At 40.2% G+C, this 16,132-nt stretch overlaps 1 protein-coding gene across 2 annotated transcripts in view; it reads left to right on the forward strand.

Annotated features, from left to right (window-relative positions):
* Nucleotides 1–16,132, forward strand: part of ASNS (asparagine synthetase (glutamine-hydrolyzing)) — a 580,006-nt gene that overhangs the window by 144,586 nt on the left and 419,288 nt on the right. For both annotated transcript variants that reach the window (XM_044066497.1, XM_044066498.1), the window contains exon 3: nucleotides 5,119–5,356. In XM_044066497.1, the coding sequence (XP_043922432.1) occupies nucleotides 5,119–5,356 (238 nt within the window). The remainder of the gene's footprint in view (nucleotides 1–5,118; nucleotides 5,357–16,132) is intronic.

Here is a 16,132-nt window from a genome sequence, read left to right on the forward strand (position 1 = left end):
TGGCCTTGGACAGTGCTGTTTTAACCTGTGCAGCAGGAATACTGGGTGCCTGGCAATCTACTGGTATTGTGATTGGTCCTTTTGGGGGGGGGTAAAGTTGGCAGTAATCTGTCGGCCAGTATACTGGCAATATCTTTTGGTTCGGTATAGGAGGTACCGTTGTGCAGTAGCTCAGAGCAAATCTGGGTATTGCCGTGGAGATTCTTTAAATAACTATAGAAGGTCTTGTGGTTGTCTTTACTATCTGCTGCAGTTCTGTTTTCATAGCTAACTTTAGAGGATTTGATGAGGGATCTCAACTTTTGTTGAGGCTGATAAGGGAGTTTTTCCAATCTTGGGACTTCATCTTATTCCGCATCAGTTTGTTCCTCCTGTTGTAGAGTTTATTTATGGCAGGGGACCACCAGATTAGCTTCCTTTTTTTGGAGGAGAGCATCTTGGGTATGGCAAGATTCAGGCATTGTGTACATGTTCGTACAGTGCATTGGTGTATGATTCGGCAGTCACGCAACTATTCTCCATTTGCATGGGTGCTGTGTATTTAGCCACCTCTGTTTTTAGGAGCCCAAAGTTAGCTTTGGAGAAGTTTTTCATGGTGGTTACCTTTGCGGGGGGTTGGAGGGATGTGGATTTCCAAGGTGATTAGTTTGTGGTTGGATCTAACTAGGGAGGTTCTGAGTATTGGTGTAGAGCAACGGTCACCCATGTTAGTAATGACCAGGTCAAGGATGTTGCTACCTCTAATGGCGGTAAGAACGAGCTGGTCCCAGGGCATTGGAATTAATGAACTCCACGAAACATTGGGCAAGTGTATTGGTACATGAGTAGTTTTTCCAGTTAATGGAGGAGTAGTTGAAATCACCTAGTAAGAGGGTGTTAAGTTGTACCCTAATATTCTCCCGGGTGCTTAGGAACGTGGAGTGCGAGTTTTGGGACATGGTTGGGGACCTATTGCAGGCTACGACCTGAATCGCTGTCTTACCCAATGTTAGCACCTGAAGTATCTCTGATGCATTATGTTGGGCTACCAGTCTGGAGTTGTGTGCATCTTTTATGAATATGGAAACACCACCGCCTTTGGAGCTTCGGTCCAAGTTCTGCTTGTGTCAAACTATCTTCTCTATCAAAGCCAGTTGGACTCATCCCGTAATTCTCACTAGGATTAGAGGCAGGCATATATAACTCCTTTAATGAGGAGTAACCCTACTATACAGACTGAACGGCTGTCTGTCTTTAGCTTCATTACTTGTCTCCTCTGCATCTGCCTTCTGTCATGCTCCCTCTAGTGTGGAAGTAGGCAACAGCAACCTTTTGTCTGCCATGTTGCTGCTAGCTTCCAGTGCTGGCCTTTCAGTTATATCTGTTTGTAATCAAGATATCTGTTTACTGTGACTTCCTCATGTTCTTGTATTTAGTTTCTACAAGCACGAAAATTAAAGTTAGACATTCCGTTTCTTATCCTAGAAAAATCAGCTTGTGTGTTACTTATTTTTTGTCGTATTGGGCTTGTGTATTGCCATAGAAATCCCTGGCCAAACGAGATAATGAGCCCCAACCAAACTTGTAAGCACTTTGCTATCTGCTTATCAAGAACTGGGTAATAATATAACACCGTATTACAGTTTAATCAGAGTAACTCTACCCCATATTACTGTGGCAAGAGCACACTCATATTACCCAGATATTTTATAAGGGTCATTTTATTAGACATAGGCTACCCAAAGAGAATTTTTCCTTCCTTACTTCTAGAGTGAAAGGGGGTGAGGTTGTGTACACGGTAACTTCCCTTGCTTCCTGTAACCAGGTTACTCTAGGATGGAAGGATGTATCAAAATGATGAAATAAGTTTGTTCATTTCAGAGGGCTTCACATTCTATTAGTGTTCCATGACAGTTTATTAAAGGGTTTTGGATCTCCTTAATTTTATTTTAACACCGCTACAGCTACCTTAGACAGATTTGTTCTGGGCCATTCTTCAACTTCTCCCAACTGCTGGTCTTCAAGATGAAAGAAATCATGAGGGCTGGTGTTGCCTCACATTACCCGAGTACTGGAATTGTGTGAGCTTAGGGCAAGATACTTCAGATGCTGATAGAAATGTAATGCAGTCAGTAGTTTTCTTCATCCTAATCTAGTTATTCCCTCCCCTTTTGTAGCGTTAAGGGCCATAACCATATCAGGTAGTACTGCACAGTATTCTACATTAGCTATGAATTCCAGTTTGCAGTTGCCAACATATGTCATATCTGGACAAGAAAGTTATAAATGGCTGCCTGTTGTGCAACTCTAAACTCTTCTTCAACTCATGAACCCTCTCTTATTTGTCCAGTCATTTCCTCCAAGGAGAATATGCATAGCTCCCATTACTCTGGTTAAAGATCTAGGTAACCTCATTATGTATACTCATTGGGACCCTTGAAATAAGAAGGGGGTCAGAGAGCCCCCCCTTTCCATATGAGCAACTGCTCTTGTGTTATGACAGTGTCAGTGGCACAAGTGTCATTCAGAACTAGATACTTCCAGACCGCTCCTTAAATAGTCCGGGAATTGTAGTAAGAGCTGTAAACAGTTTTCTTGCTTAACTAGACATAGTCATATTCATCCCAGATTGTAGATAACTCCGAACACCATGCAAGTTAAACTTGTGATTATAAGTATATCCTCATTTCTGTAATTCTGTGTATCCCTCCCCACATTTTCTGGTGCTGCTGTGGTATGACATTAACATTGTTTCTGAGTTATGTACTCATGTTTGAGGCAGGAATATATATATATATATATATATATTATATAATATATATATATATATATATATATATATATATATATATACATTTATATATTATATAATATATATATATATATATATATATTATATATATATATATTATGCATACATGTTTGTGTGTACATATATAGGGTCTATATTATAAACTCTAACGCTTATCTTATCGAATCCACAAACGTCGACCCCTCCTCATCAAACCGCATAAACACCGAACGCCCTAAACTGCGTAATTCAAAACGTCGAACTATCATACTTGTCCCACCCCACCGCCCGCTACATACTACCTACACAAACTAAATACACCACATACATACACTAACCAAAACCCTACTTCTAACCCTACACTAAATCTTACATATGCCACCATGTATACACTTAACTTAACCCACACCCTAACCCTAAGGTTCGTAACTATCGCATACTTACCGTAAAAAGTTAAACCCAAACTAACTAACTAATCCACACACATACACTTAACAAAACCCTACACTAAATCTAACATACATTACCATCTATGCAACTACGTTAATCCGCACCCTAACCCTAAGGTCCATAACTATCGCACACTTACCTTACGGAGCTATACTGCAGAAGGCCAACCATGACGATTCGACATTTCCCGTTTCGCTTTTCTGGACGTTCGATGTTTTTGCGTTTCGATAAGGATGGGTAGACATTTAGGGATTCGATAAGGTAAACGTTCGGGTTTGTAATATTGACCATATATATATATATATATATATATATATATATATATGGGTCTTCTATATTAGATAATCGAAACGACAAAGAGCGAATGCTCTTTTACTAACACACAAAACATGAACTCACTAAATACCAAAGTTACGGAACAGCGATCCCCCCCCCCACCCCCACCCCAGGAAAAAAATTGCTGGGCTGTTCTTGGGACTTTGCCATTTACTCCACTGTGGTGCGATCTCTGAGTTGATATATTTAAGTGGGGGGGGGGGGGGCATCCCATTTTTTTTTTTTTTGGAACAGCAGTTTTTTTCCCCCTGGGGAAAGAAGTCGCTGTTCCATAACTTCACTGTTTAGTGAGTTTGTGTGTCAGTAAAGAGCGTTCATTCTTTTATCATTTTGGGTATCTAATATAGACCTATATGTACAGTGTGTGTGTGTGTGTGTGTGTGTGTGTGTGTGTGTGTGTGTGTGTGTGTGTATGTATGTGTGTATATATATATATATATATATATATATATATATATATATATATATATATATATATATATATATATATATATATATATATATATATATATATATATATATATATTTGTGTGTGTATAAATATATATTATATATATGGGATCTGGACACATGCTCGACTAGCATAGATGGGATCTGGACACATGCTCGAAAGTGCTTAACATCGACAAGTGTTTCCGTCTATGTGTGCTTGTTTCGTAGATCGGACTACAGTGCAGGTAAGGGAAAATTCCCTTTTCCCCACTGTAGTGCGATCTCGGAGTGAGAATAATAAAGTAGGGGGGTGTGGGGGGTGCAGGGGGGCGAAGCCCCCCTGTAGAAACGTAGATATTTTTTTTTGAACTACACATACACGGAAGCACTTTTCGATAAGCATTTTCGTTATGTGTGTTCGATAATTTGTGATTCGGACATATGCTAGTCGAGCATGTGTCCTAGACCCATATATGTGTGTGTGTGTATGTATATATATATATATATATATATATATATATATATATATATATATATATATATATATATATATATATATATATTTATAAAATATTTGTGTGTGTTTTGTCCTTCATTTGCATTATTTGGTATTACATATGATGTACTGTATGAAAGGACCAAACGTCCAATTATCAAATGCAATTAATATTTTGCATACAAACGCAAATGATTTAGTAATAGCAGAATGTGGATCATGTAAGTACTTCAAGGGTGGTTCCTTAATGTACATAATGTATCTGTTTTGGTAAAGCTAAACAACTCGACATCTCCGTGTTTCGGGCCATGGGCTACCCCTCCCCCTACATTTTCTGGTGCCACTGTGCTGTGAGAATGACATTGTTTCTAAGTTATGTCCTCCTGTTTGTGGATTTCTAGACACAATTCATGATTGATTTCTATAGCAAATGAACTTGGAAATTGTATTTATCACTTTGTTATAAGTTGTATGTTCTGCTATGCATTATGTTTTGGTTCCATAGCAAATTCTTGCCTAACTTGCATTTTTGCTTTTTTACTGAAGCAAATGAAGTGTTACTTTTGTATTTTACAATTTTGTGTAGATACTCTGGGCATTTATCATGGTATAATCTTCCCTTTTCTTCCTCTAGTTGCAGAAACCTCTAGGATTTGAATACCAAACTTGCATGGATGGTGAAGTAATCCTTCATCTTTATGATAAGGTAGGGATAGAGAAGACAGCTAAACTGCTGGATGGAGTGTTTGCATTCATCCTTTTGGACACAGCTAATCGAAAGGTGATTTTAGGAAGAGACACCTATGGAGTTAGGCCAATTTTCAAGTTAATAACCGATGATGGATTCCTTGCAGTATGCTCAGAAGCAAAAGGTAAACTATCTGTGAATCAGCTTGCCATGGGTAATTTCCTATTTATTATCTTAATATGCTTGCAGTACCTGTGACAGATAATGCAGAGAACAATAAACAATGGAACAATGAGAATCCGTAAGTCTATTGAAATCCCATTGGGTGTGGTGGAAGTGACCTGCTAAATTCACTAGTGGTGTGTAATAAGGCATATAATGTTTAAATACAGGTCTCTTGTGAAATGTTTAAGCATCCCTATAACGAAAACATCATAAAAACTGGAATTAAAAGAGATTAATTACAAAAATGCTTGAGTTAGCATTTATATGATGGCTTAGGGCATATGTGGTTGATGAGGACGCATTGGTGATAAATGAACCTTTGATTGGAAATGAAGTCGTAATGCCATTTAAACAGCAAGTTAACCAGAAGAGTCTTTAATACTTGTGTAATAGTTGTATTTCCTTTACTGATAAGGTATGAGTGTACCCAGGGGGTTTGAATGCCACCCAGGTCTGCACCTGCATATGGAAAAGAAAATGAAAAATGCTGAAATGAATTACTTTTTATTCCACTGAGTATGTACGTAGGTATAGGATGTTTGTGTGGTGACCACTTTGGCAAACATTGTAAAAGAAGCAGAGTTTTAACTTTGCTTTACTGTGGGGTGCAAGAATGTTTGTATAATCTGTTAGGAACCGGTACTCCTGGGAAGGTGGAATTCCAGTCCCATAATCAAGCATGCATTTCATCCAGTTATCCATTATTGTAGAGTTGATATTTGCATAATTGCAATACTTCAGTCTGTTGCTTATTTTCGAGTACAGTGTGGCGATCTGTTGCTTATTTTTGGGTACATTGTAGTCCTACTCTTACGACAGCTGCTGTTCAGTAGAATGTAGCGCCATGCTACATGAAAGTGAACAACATGCAATGTCGATATAAATTACAGATTGTGATGACCTACTTTATAATTCGTTCAGATGTGAGTATCGCTTTGAATGTAGATAGAAATGGCACGTATGAAGGTGTGGCATTGAACCTCGGAACATCCTTTGGCTGTTGTGCAAATAAACTTATTGCTAATGAAACACTTTTTTTGATGAGGAGCTATATTTGTAAATAAAGTGGTTGCTTTGTAAATGTGAAATCCAGTCACGAGACACTTCTTTGGCTCAGAACATGCAACATTGTGACTGCCACTGTTCTGATCTTTAGAGTGTGCAGTCGAGTAACTGTTACTACAGTTTTGGATCCTTTAAAGTGTGCAGTACAGTGCATTTCACCGCCATTCTGATTCTGACTGCAGAGCATAATGACAGCCATTGCACATCCTTTCCATGGACTAACCGCATAGCTACTGTGACAGCAGTTCTGATCCTCAGAATGTGTGGCATAGTTCCTATTGCTACTGTTCTGATACTCAATGTGCAGTTTAGTGACGGTCATTGCAGTTCTGATCCATAGAATATGCAGCATAATGAATATCACTGCAGTTCTGATTCATAGAAGGTGCAGCATAATGAATGTCACTGCAGATGTTCTTCATCCCACATTGCTGCAGTCCTAACACTTGGGTAGTCCGCTGTCCCAGTCGGCCCGAATACCAAAGTATATGGCTGACGTCGGTCAAGGCGCATTAGTCTGACGTCAGGGCGTCAGGGTACAAATGCGCATGACCGACATCATATCCTTAGTCTTTTTTGCCGCATGGTCCGATGCAGAAGCAGTTTTGCGAGTGCAGGTTGGCGTTCTGAAATTTTCTGAAGTCGGAGTTTCAGACCGAATCAAAGTTGGCTAAGTACCCCGTTGGGGAATATTTTGTTTTTTTCTTGCCTCAGTATTTAACCGGATGTCAGAAAAAGTGAATAACTGTATTTCTTGTGGGAAACAGATACCTCATAGGGATTACCATACCTTGTGTATACCTTGCTTAGGGCCTGAGCACGACGTTGTTGGATGTCGCTCTTGTGCTAGATTTAACAAACGCACTATAAAGAGAAGATTAGACTGTGCCAGGTTAGTTTTGGGAAGCGTTGTAATTATAAAATGCCGCCGGATGCTCCGACGCCCGCTTCGTCCAAAAAGCGCAAGGACAAAGCTACAAAGCCTAGGTTGGAAGAACCGTCAGTCCCGGACGTCGGTTCTTTAGAAGGCTCGGTGGAGCCGGAGGTTCTGCCAGAAGTTTCTTTGGAGTCTCAGGGAGAGACTTTACTGTTACAAGATGTGTCCTCTCAGGAGGTAGGCCAGGCTGAAGGGGTTTCTCAGGTGGCTGTTCTCCCCTCCCTTCCTAAGGTGGTTAGGCCCTCCCCTTCTGTTTCCAAGGCTTCTTTGAGAGGCAGGCCAGGTTTAACTTCAGTGGGTGTCTCTCCTAGTTCTTCAGGATCTTTGCCTAAGAAACATATGCTTAAAATGGCAGAAGATTTGATTACTATGATTAGAGGTTCTATGCCCCCTCTTGATAAGAGGCCTAGGGTGGAACCTGAGCTTGAGAGTTTTGAGCAGTGTTCGGAGGCTTCTGAGTCTTCGGCTGAAGACTTACAGGAGTATCCTCCTTATTCTGATTCTGATGTAGATGATTCTACTCCTTCGGCTTCTCCTCCTGAGGATTTTTCTTTTTCAGAGACTCTTCATTCCATGAGGGAACATTTTAAATGGGAAGGACAAGATTTCTCTGATTCCAGGAAGAGGCTTAGGGAATTTTGTTTTTACCCCAGCATAGGCCTTTAGCTATACCTCCTGTTCTGGATGTGGTGGAAGATGTTTTTGCAGAGGCTTCCCTGAACCCTGATTTTTTGCCTCCTGCCCCAGTTAAACCGGACAGGTATTATAGGGTGCTTGAAGCTCATAAGTATCTTTTTAAGAGTCCTAGGGCAGTCCCAGAAACTGTTTCTCATGGGCCTAAAGGTGTTAAGGCTTCTGTTGTTAAAAATCCTGTTCCTCCTGATAAAGAGGCAAGGGCTTTGGATAGATGGGGAAAGAAAGTGTATACTTCTTCCACTTTAGCCATGAGGGCTTTGAATTGCCAGTTCCACATGTTAAAATATCAAAATTATCTCCTTTCACAATTGCAGTCTAAGGTGGATGCTCTGGCGGAAGGTATTGAGTGTAAAGAGTTGCAGGATTTAGTTCATGTGTCTGAACAGGTGGGTAAGCATTCCTTGCAATGTGGTTTTGATGCTGTGCAGGCCTCTTCGAGGGTGGCTGCCACTGGTTCTGTTCTTCGCAGGCACGCCTGGCTGAGGGATCAGAATTTGGCTGAGCATGTTAAGACAAGGATTTTGGATGCTCCGTTACAGTCTGATGTGTTGTTTGGTTCCTGTGGAAGCAGTTTTAAAGAAAATGGAGGACAAGGCTAAGTCTATGCAGACTGTTAAAGATTTTTGCAGGTTCAGCCTCAAGTTTAGTAGAAATTGGCCTACTAAGGGATGGACATATCCTTCTTATGATTCCCAGTCTAGGGGTAGGTCTAGACGTGGTAGGGGCAGAGCTCAAGGTTCTTTTAGGCCTAGAACAGGGAGTTCACCTGCTCAATCTTCTGGTGAGGGCAGGGGTCAGCCCTTTCGTAAACAGACCCAATGACCTGCCTTTTCAGCTGCCAGTGCTTTCTCGTCTGGCAGCACCTTTGGGAGGAAGACTGGCACTTTTCAAAGAAAATTGGAGTTTAATTACCCAGGACAGATGGGTATTGGATATCATTCACCACGGTTACAGGTTTTATTTCCATACCTTGCCTCCTTTCAAAGGCATGCCAGACATTCCTCCTCTACAAAGAAAAGAGGCTTACAAGCAAATTTCTCTGTTACTCCAAATAGGGGCCATTCAGCCGGTTCCTGTGCCAGAAAAGGGCCTAGGATTTTATTCTCGCCTGTTCCTAGTACCAAAGAAGGGGAACACGTGGAGACCAATTTTGGATTTATCTATCCTCAACACTTATCTGGACATTCCCAAGTTCAAAATGTTGACGTTACAACAGCTTTTACCTCTACTGGGCAAAGATCACTGGATGGTAACTTTAGATCTCAAGGAGGCTTACCTTCATGTGCCTATCAGACTAAGTTGCAGGAAGTATCTGCGTTTTCGAGCTGGGAATTCCCATTATCAGTTCTCTGCATTGCCCTTTGGCTTATCTACTGCGCCCAGAGTATTCACAAAAGTTCTGGCTCCAGTGATAGCTTACTTCAGGCTAAAAGGAATACAAATCTATCCTTACTTGGACGACTGCCTGATTCTGGCTCAAGAAAAGGAAGACCTCTTACAGCATTTGGAATATGTGATAGCAGTGCTAAGATGCCTGGGGTATTCTGTGAACGAAATAAAGTCCAGTCTAATACCCTCTCAAGACATGTGCTTTCTGGGTGTGAGACTGAATACAGCAGCCCAGATGGCCTTTTTAACCCCGGACAAACAAAAGAATCTTTCCCTTTACTTCCATCAACTATCTCTTCAGTCCGGGCTGACTGCAAGGACAGTCCTTCAAGCCTTAGGGTTCATGGCATCTTGTATTCTGGTGCTTCCCAATGCCAAACTTAATATGAGGAAGCTGCAATGGTACCTCAAAAATGTATGGACACAGCACTGCCAGGATTTGGACACTGTCATTCAAATAATACCTTGCATTCAAAAGGAATTTTTGTGGTGGGCTCAGGAATGTCACCTAAACAAGGGACTCTCTGTGACCCGGCCAGAGGCGAGTCAGATTCTAACGACAGATGCCTCAGACATAGCTTGGGGAGCTCATCTGAATGGAAAGTGGATACAAGACAAGTGGCCTGCCAGACTACAGCATCTACATATCAACATGAAGGAGATGTTAGCAGTCCAGTTTGCATTAATGGCTTTCAAGGAGTTACTTCTTCCAGGGCAGGTGTTGGTTCTAACAGACAACACAACTGTCATGTGGTACATCAACAAACAAGGGGAACACATTCTTATCCTCTATGCAGGCAAGCAATGATTTTATGGGAGACTGCGCTCAGCTTGCAACTAACTCTTCAGGCAAGGTTTCTGCCGAGCACAGAACTCCTTAGCAGATGTGTTGAGCAGGCAAATCATGGATCCCCACGAGTGGAAACTGGATCTTCATGTATTTCGAAATTGACAGTGTCATGGGGAACTCCAGACATAGATCTGTTCGCTTCTCCACTAAACCACCAGCTGCCAAAGTTTTGCACAAAAGGTTTCATCACACAGCTTGGAAAGTGGATGCTCTTTCTTTCAGTTGGAAAAATCTTCATGTGTATGCCTTTCCACCTCTGCCTCTTCTCCCAAAGGTACTCCTAAAGGTCAGACAAGACAAGCCAAGGATGATTTTAATAGCTCCAGATTGGCCTCGGCAACACTGGTACCCATTACTGAGGAGTCCGGTAAGGAAGCCTCCATGGCCTTTACCTTTGATTCCACACCTATTGTCTCAGAGGGACGGTCATCTACTCAATGTCAAGCTTCACTCTCTTCATCTGACAGCCTGGCATATTCTGTTTTGAAACACAGCAGGTCTCAACTTCCTCAACAAGTTTTGAATGTGATTTTGGAAGCCAGAAGACCTAGTACAAGGAAAGTGTACTCAGAAAAATGGAAGAGATTTTTATTTTGGAGTGCAGCAAAGGATTTGGAGGTTTCTGAGCCTAATTTGAGTGTGGCTCTTCAATATCTTACTGAGTTATTGGACAAAGGTTTGTCTTTCTCTTCCATTAAGATTCATGCTGCAGCAATTTCAGCTCACTATGATTGTGACCCACCATTGTTTTCTCATCCTTTGTTCAAGCAATTTCTTAGAGGGGCAAAGAATATAAGACCCCCACGTAGAGCTCCTACTCCTGCTTGGGATCTCAATTTTGTGTTGGAGAAACTTACTCTACAACCTTTTGAGCCTGCGGCTACTGCTGAATTGAAATTCTTGTCATGGAAGACTGCTTTTTTGTTGGCCATTACTTCTGCAAGAAGGGTTTCTGAATTGCAGGCCCTTATGGCGGTTGAGCCTTTTTTGATTTTCCATAAGGACAGGGTATCATTACGTACTAATCCTTCCTTTATGCCTAAGGTGGTTTCTAGTGTGGCTTTAAACCAAACTATTCATTTGCCTACTTTTTATGCAGATCCCCAAAATAAGGGGGAAAAGATTTTGCACACTTTAGATGTACACAGGCAGTTGCGTTATTATTTAAGCAGGACTAAGGATTTTAGGCAGTCTCAGCAGTTGTTTGTTTCTTTTGCTTTGAGTTCTCAGGGCAAGCCTGTGTCAAAACAAACTATTTCTAAGTGGATTGGGTTTTGCATTACATTTTGTTATTCCCATCATGGCAAGGAGATTCCAGCTGGGATTAGGCCTCATTCCACTAGGGCTACTGCCACTTCAACAGCATTTCTAAGGGGGGTGGCAACTAAGGATATTTTGGAGGCAGCTACTTGGAGTTCAGTGCATACTTTCTCTAAGCACTACCACCTTCCTCTCTACTCTAAATCCAGGGCTGGTTTTGCCACGGCTATTTTGCAGGGCATGTTGACAGCTCCTGCTTCCTTATGATTTGCCAGCCTCCCTTACCTCTGCTTTGGGATTCTACCCAAGTGTTAGGACTGCAGCAATGTGGGATGAAGAACATAGTACAGTTTTGTACCTACCATAAATGTAGATGTTCGAAGATCCACATTGCTGCAGTCCAATTTACCCTCCCTCCTTCCCCTCTGTGTTTAGGGGTGGTTGTGTGGGTGGGGTTGTACCTTTGTAAATTTGTATATATTGTATATATATTTGGTACAAGAGTGTTTGGTGTTTTTTGGTTTTGGCCTTATCTTTTTGGGGTCTTCTGACATCTGGGGCAAGAAAAGACTAAGGATATGACGTCGGTCATGCGCATTTGTACCCTGACGTCAGACTAATGCGCCTTGACCGACGTCAGCCATATACTTTGGTATTCGGGCCGACTGGGACAGCGGACTACCCAAGTGTTAGGACTGCAGCAATGTGGATCTTCGAACATCTACATTTATGGTAGGTACAAAACTGTACTTTCTGATCCATAGAAGGTTCAGCATAATTAATGTCACTGCAGTTCTGATGCATTGAAGGTGCAGCATAATGAATGTCACTGCAGTTCTGATCCATAGGAAGGTGCAGCATAATGAATGTCACTGCAGTTCTGATCCATAGAAGATGCAGCATAATGAATGTCACTGCAGTTCTGATCCATAGAAGGTACGGCATAATGAATATCACTGCAGTTCTGATCCATAGAAGATGCAGCATAATTAATGTCACTGCAGTTCTGATCCATAGAAGGTGCAGCATAATTAATGTCACTGCAGTTCTGATCCATTGAGGGTGCAGCATAATGAATGTCACTGCAGTTCTGATCCATAGGAAGGTGCAGCATAATGAATGTCACTGCAGTTCTGATCCATAGAAGATGCAGCATAATTAATGTCACTGCAGTTCTGATCCATAGAAGGTGCAGCATAATTAATGTCACTGCAGTTCTGATCCATTGAGGGTGCAGCATAATGAATGTCACTGCAGTTCTGATCCATAGAAGGTGCAGCATAATTAATGTCACTGCAGTTCTGATCCATAGAAGATGCAGCATAATTAATGTCACTGCAGTTCTGATCCATAGGAAGGTGCAGCATAATGAATGTCACTGCAGTTCTGATCCATAGAAGATGCAGCATAATTAATGTCACTGCAGTTCTGATCCTCAGATGTGCAGCATAGTGAATGCCACTGCAGTTGTCATCCTAAGAAATGCACAGCATACTGTCTGCCACTGCACTTTTTTTTTAAGAATTTTTTTATTAATTTATCATATTTAGGTTATATAGACTGGAAGTAAGAAATTCAACATCACATACTGTTATACAATGTTAAGAATACATTAAATAATCAATGTAAATCTTATACAGTTCACACATTAGGTAGCAACATTTCAGGGCTAACCCAAACCACTAAAAGTCTTAGTATGATTTATAGATCTTATTCTGATCACTTATTTTTCAGTTTTTAAGTTTAACAGCAGTACTATGTAAAATTCTTTAACTGTAGGAACTGGGTTCGAGTTCCACCTTTTTGTCATAAGTTTTCTAGCTACTGCCAGAAGATTCAAGAACATTTTTGTTTGTCTTTTACAGATAAAGGAAATGGAACATTCATTAGTATGATTGATCTAGTTAAAGAACAATTATCAGACTATAACCCCATTAAAACATGTTTATCTCTTCCCAGTATATATGTAATTTTTCACAATCCATAAACATGCGTGTCTAATCAGATTTTACATCTTTACGAAATCTCCAACAAACTGAAGAAGCAACTTCGAGATTTTATAGGGAGTAACAAACAGCCATATATACATTTCCTTATAAAATGTTTCCAGTATAAACTTGAAGTTTGACTAAAGGATTTAAGTAACAAAAGTTTTATTCTTGCCTTCTCTTGAGTCGCTTAATCCAGTATCTAAGAAGTTCTAGAATTTTGCATCAGAATTATTACTATTATTATTTATTTATAATTAACATCTGTAACTTGGACAAGCTTCCTTTGTTGGTCAGTCTACCTTTGATGAAAGTGTTCATATATTCATTTTAATGGGGGAATAGTTTTCTGTTCCTCTTCACTAATATTATCTACAAATTCATTTAATTTCGTCTTGATTTATTTTTGGATGGCGCAGTGGTGCAGCGGTAGGGTTTTCTCCTCAAGCAAGAGGTTCTCCTGTTCGATTCTTGGCTGGGGTGCCTTCTGTGTGGAGTCTATCTGGTTTTCCTCTGGGTGCTTTGGTTTCCTCCCATAGGTTCATAGGTTCATACTAGGCTGTCTGCCCAAGGGCATTTATAAGCCTAGCCCATAGTTATTTGGCTTTCGCCACCCCTTTAGTTTGAATAAAACTATGCCCATTATTTTGCTGTGCCTCTGTCAAGCAGTGACACTGAAGTAATCCCTGGGGTATATCTGCGATCCCCCATCCATTGGTCAAGATTCCTCTTGAACAAGGCCAGCGAGGTGCTCTGCCTCACATGTACCGGGATTTTGTTCCACAGCATAGGGAGTCTCTGGGTGATGAATCTGTCCCTCCAGCACGTTCTATTAATAACCGTGTCAAGGTTTAAGTCTCCCGCCCTTGTGGTTCTGAGGGATCTAGATTTTTTGAGGTGAAGCATATTCATCAAATCAGGGTTTGACATGGCCTTATATGTCAGGCACAGGTCACCTCTGAGCAAGCGGTATGAGACTGAATAGAGCTGGAGTTCTTTCAGTCGGGCAGCATAAGACATATTTTTGAGACCCTTTATCCTTTTGGTGAGGAACTTTTGGGGCCTTTCCAGCTGCTGCAGGTGTCGGGTCAGATACATTCTGAATGGGGCATTGTACTCAATCATAGGTCTTATGAGTGATGAGTACAGGGGGACGATGACCTCCCTTGATCTAGATGTGAATCCCTTCATGATCAGGTGGGCAATGTAGAAGGTTTTCCTAACTGCTTTAGCAGCATGAGTGTCAAACGAAAGGCTACTGTCAACCTGGGTCCCCAGATCCCTGATGACTTCTTCTGTGCTCAGTGGATTGCCACCTATATGGTAGCTAGGGGTAACCTTGTTTTTCCCGAAGGGTATGACTATGCATTTCTTGGCATTTAACTTTAGGCCATGGCTCTGGCACCAGTTATCCGTTTCTGTGAGGCCCTTCTGAAGGATATCTGTGTCAGATGTGTTTTCGACTATGGCGCCCAGTTTGCAGTCATCTGCAAACTTTGTCAGCCATAACCCTCCTGTGTTTGCTTGTACTTCAGAAAAGTACCATGTTATAAAAACGTGTCTGGAGTGTTTCTCCCTGGGCCTCCGCTGAAAATTGGCTTTGTTCCAAGTCAGAATTTCCCGGTTAACAAATGTTAAATAAAAATAAATAAATAAATTAACTGGTTAACAGATTCATTCAGCTTATAATCTTTCATTAAATATTCTGGTGACTTAGCTTTTCCTTTTTCAAAGCAATCATCAGTAATCCGTTCCTTTTTAGTAAATTTATTTTAACATTATTTTGAGTTTCCTTAAATATAGAGGTGTATGGAATGGGAAAGCACAACATTTTCCAATTTGGTATTAATGGAGTTTTACAAACTTATTTCTTAACTGTTTTAAGAATTGATTTCATATCTGCAGAGTCTAAAGATTGAAATCAATTTCCTTCTAACATAAATTTTATTAACTAGATGAAAGGATTGTTACATATTTCTAATTTATCATATTTGAAAAACTTAAGAATTTAGTATAACCTGCTCTTGAAAGGTTTCCCATTGATTACTGCATGTTGAGTCTATCCAGAGTATAAAAATATGTAGCAATATAATAAGATTCTACATCTGGGAAGCTAATACTGCCATACTCCCATAATCTTATATGATTTCTATAAGAAATTCTTAGCTTTTTATGATACCATAATAGTGAAGTTAATATTTCCATTTTTTGTCAAGTATTAAAGCTATTGAATGCTGTACATATATAATCTTGGGTAATATCATTTTAATAAGTACTGTCCTGTTCTCAGAAGTAAAAAAAAAAAAAAAAAAAAAATCAGTTTTTAATAAGAATTCATTTTTCTCAAATATTTTTTTTTTCAAAATTATTATTTTTGATCTTGCTCACATCTTAGTAGTTTTTTATTCCTAAATATTTTAGTTCTTTTCCTTCCCAATTATATTTATATTTATCTTTTAAACTTGCTGTATTGTAATCGATTTAATACTAAAGTTTCAGTTTTGTTGTTATTAAATTTCAGCAATACTGCTTAAAACTTCAGTTTCCTCA

The sequence above is a fragment of the Protopterus annectens genome, chromosome 3.part1 (assembly GCF_019279795.1).
Source record: "Protopterus annectens isolate FY-2018-M chromosome 3.part1, PAN1.0, whole genome shotgun sequence".
NCBI classification, from domain to species: Eukaryota; Metazoa; Chordata; order Ceratodontiformes; family Protopteridae; genus Protopterus; species Protopterus annectens.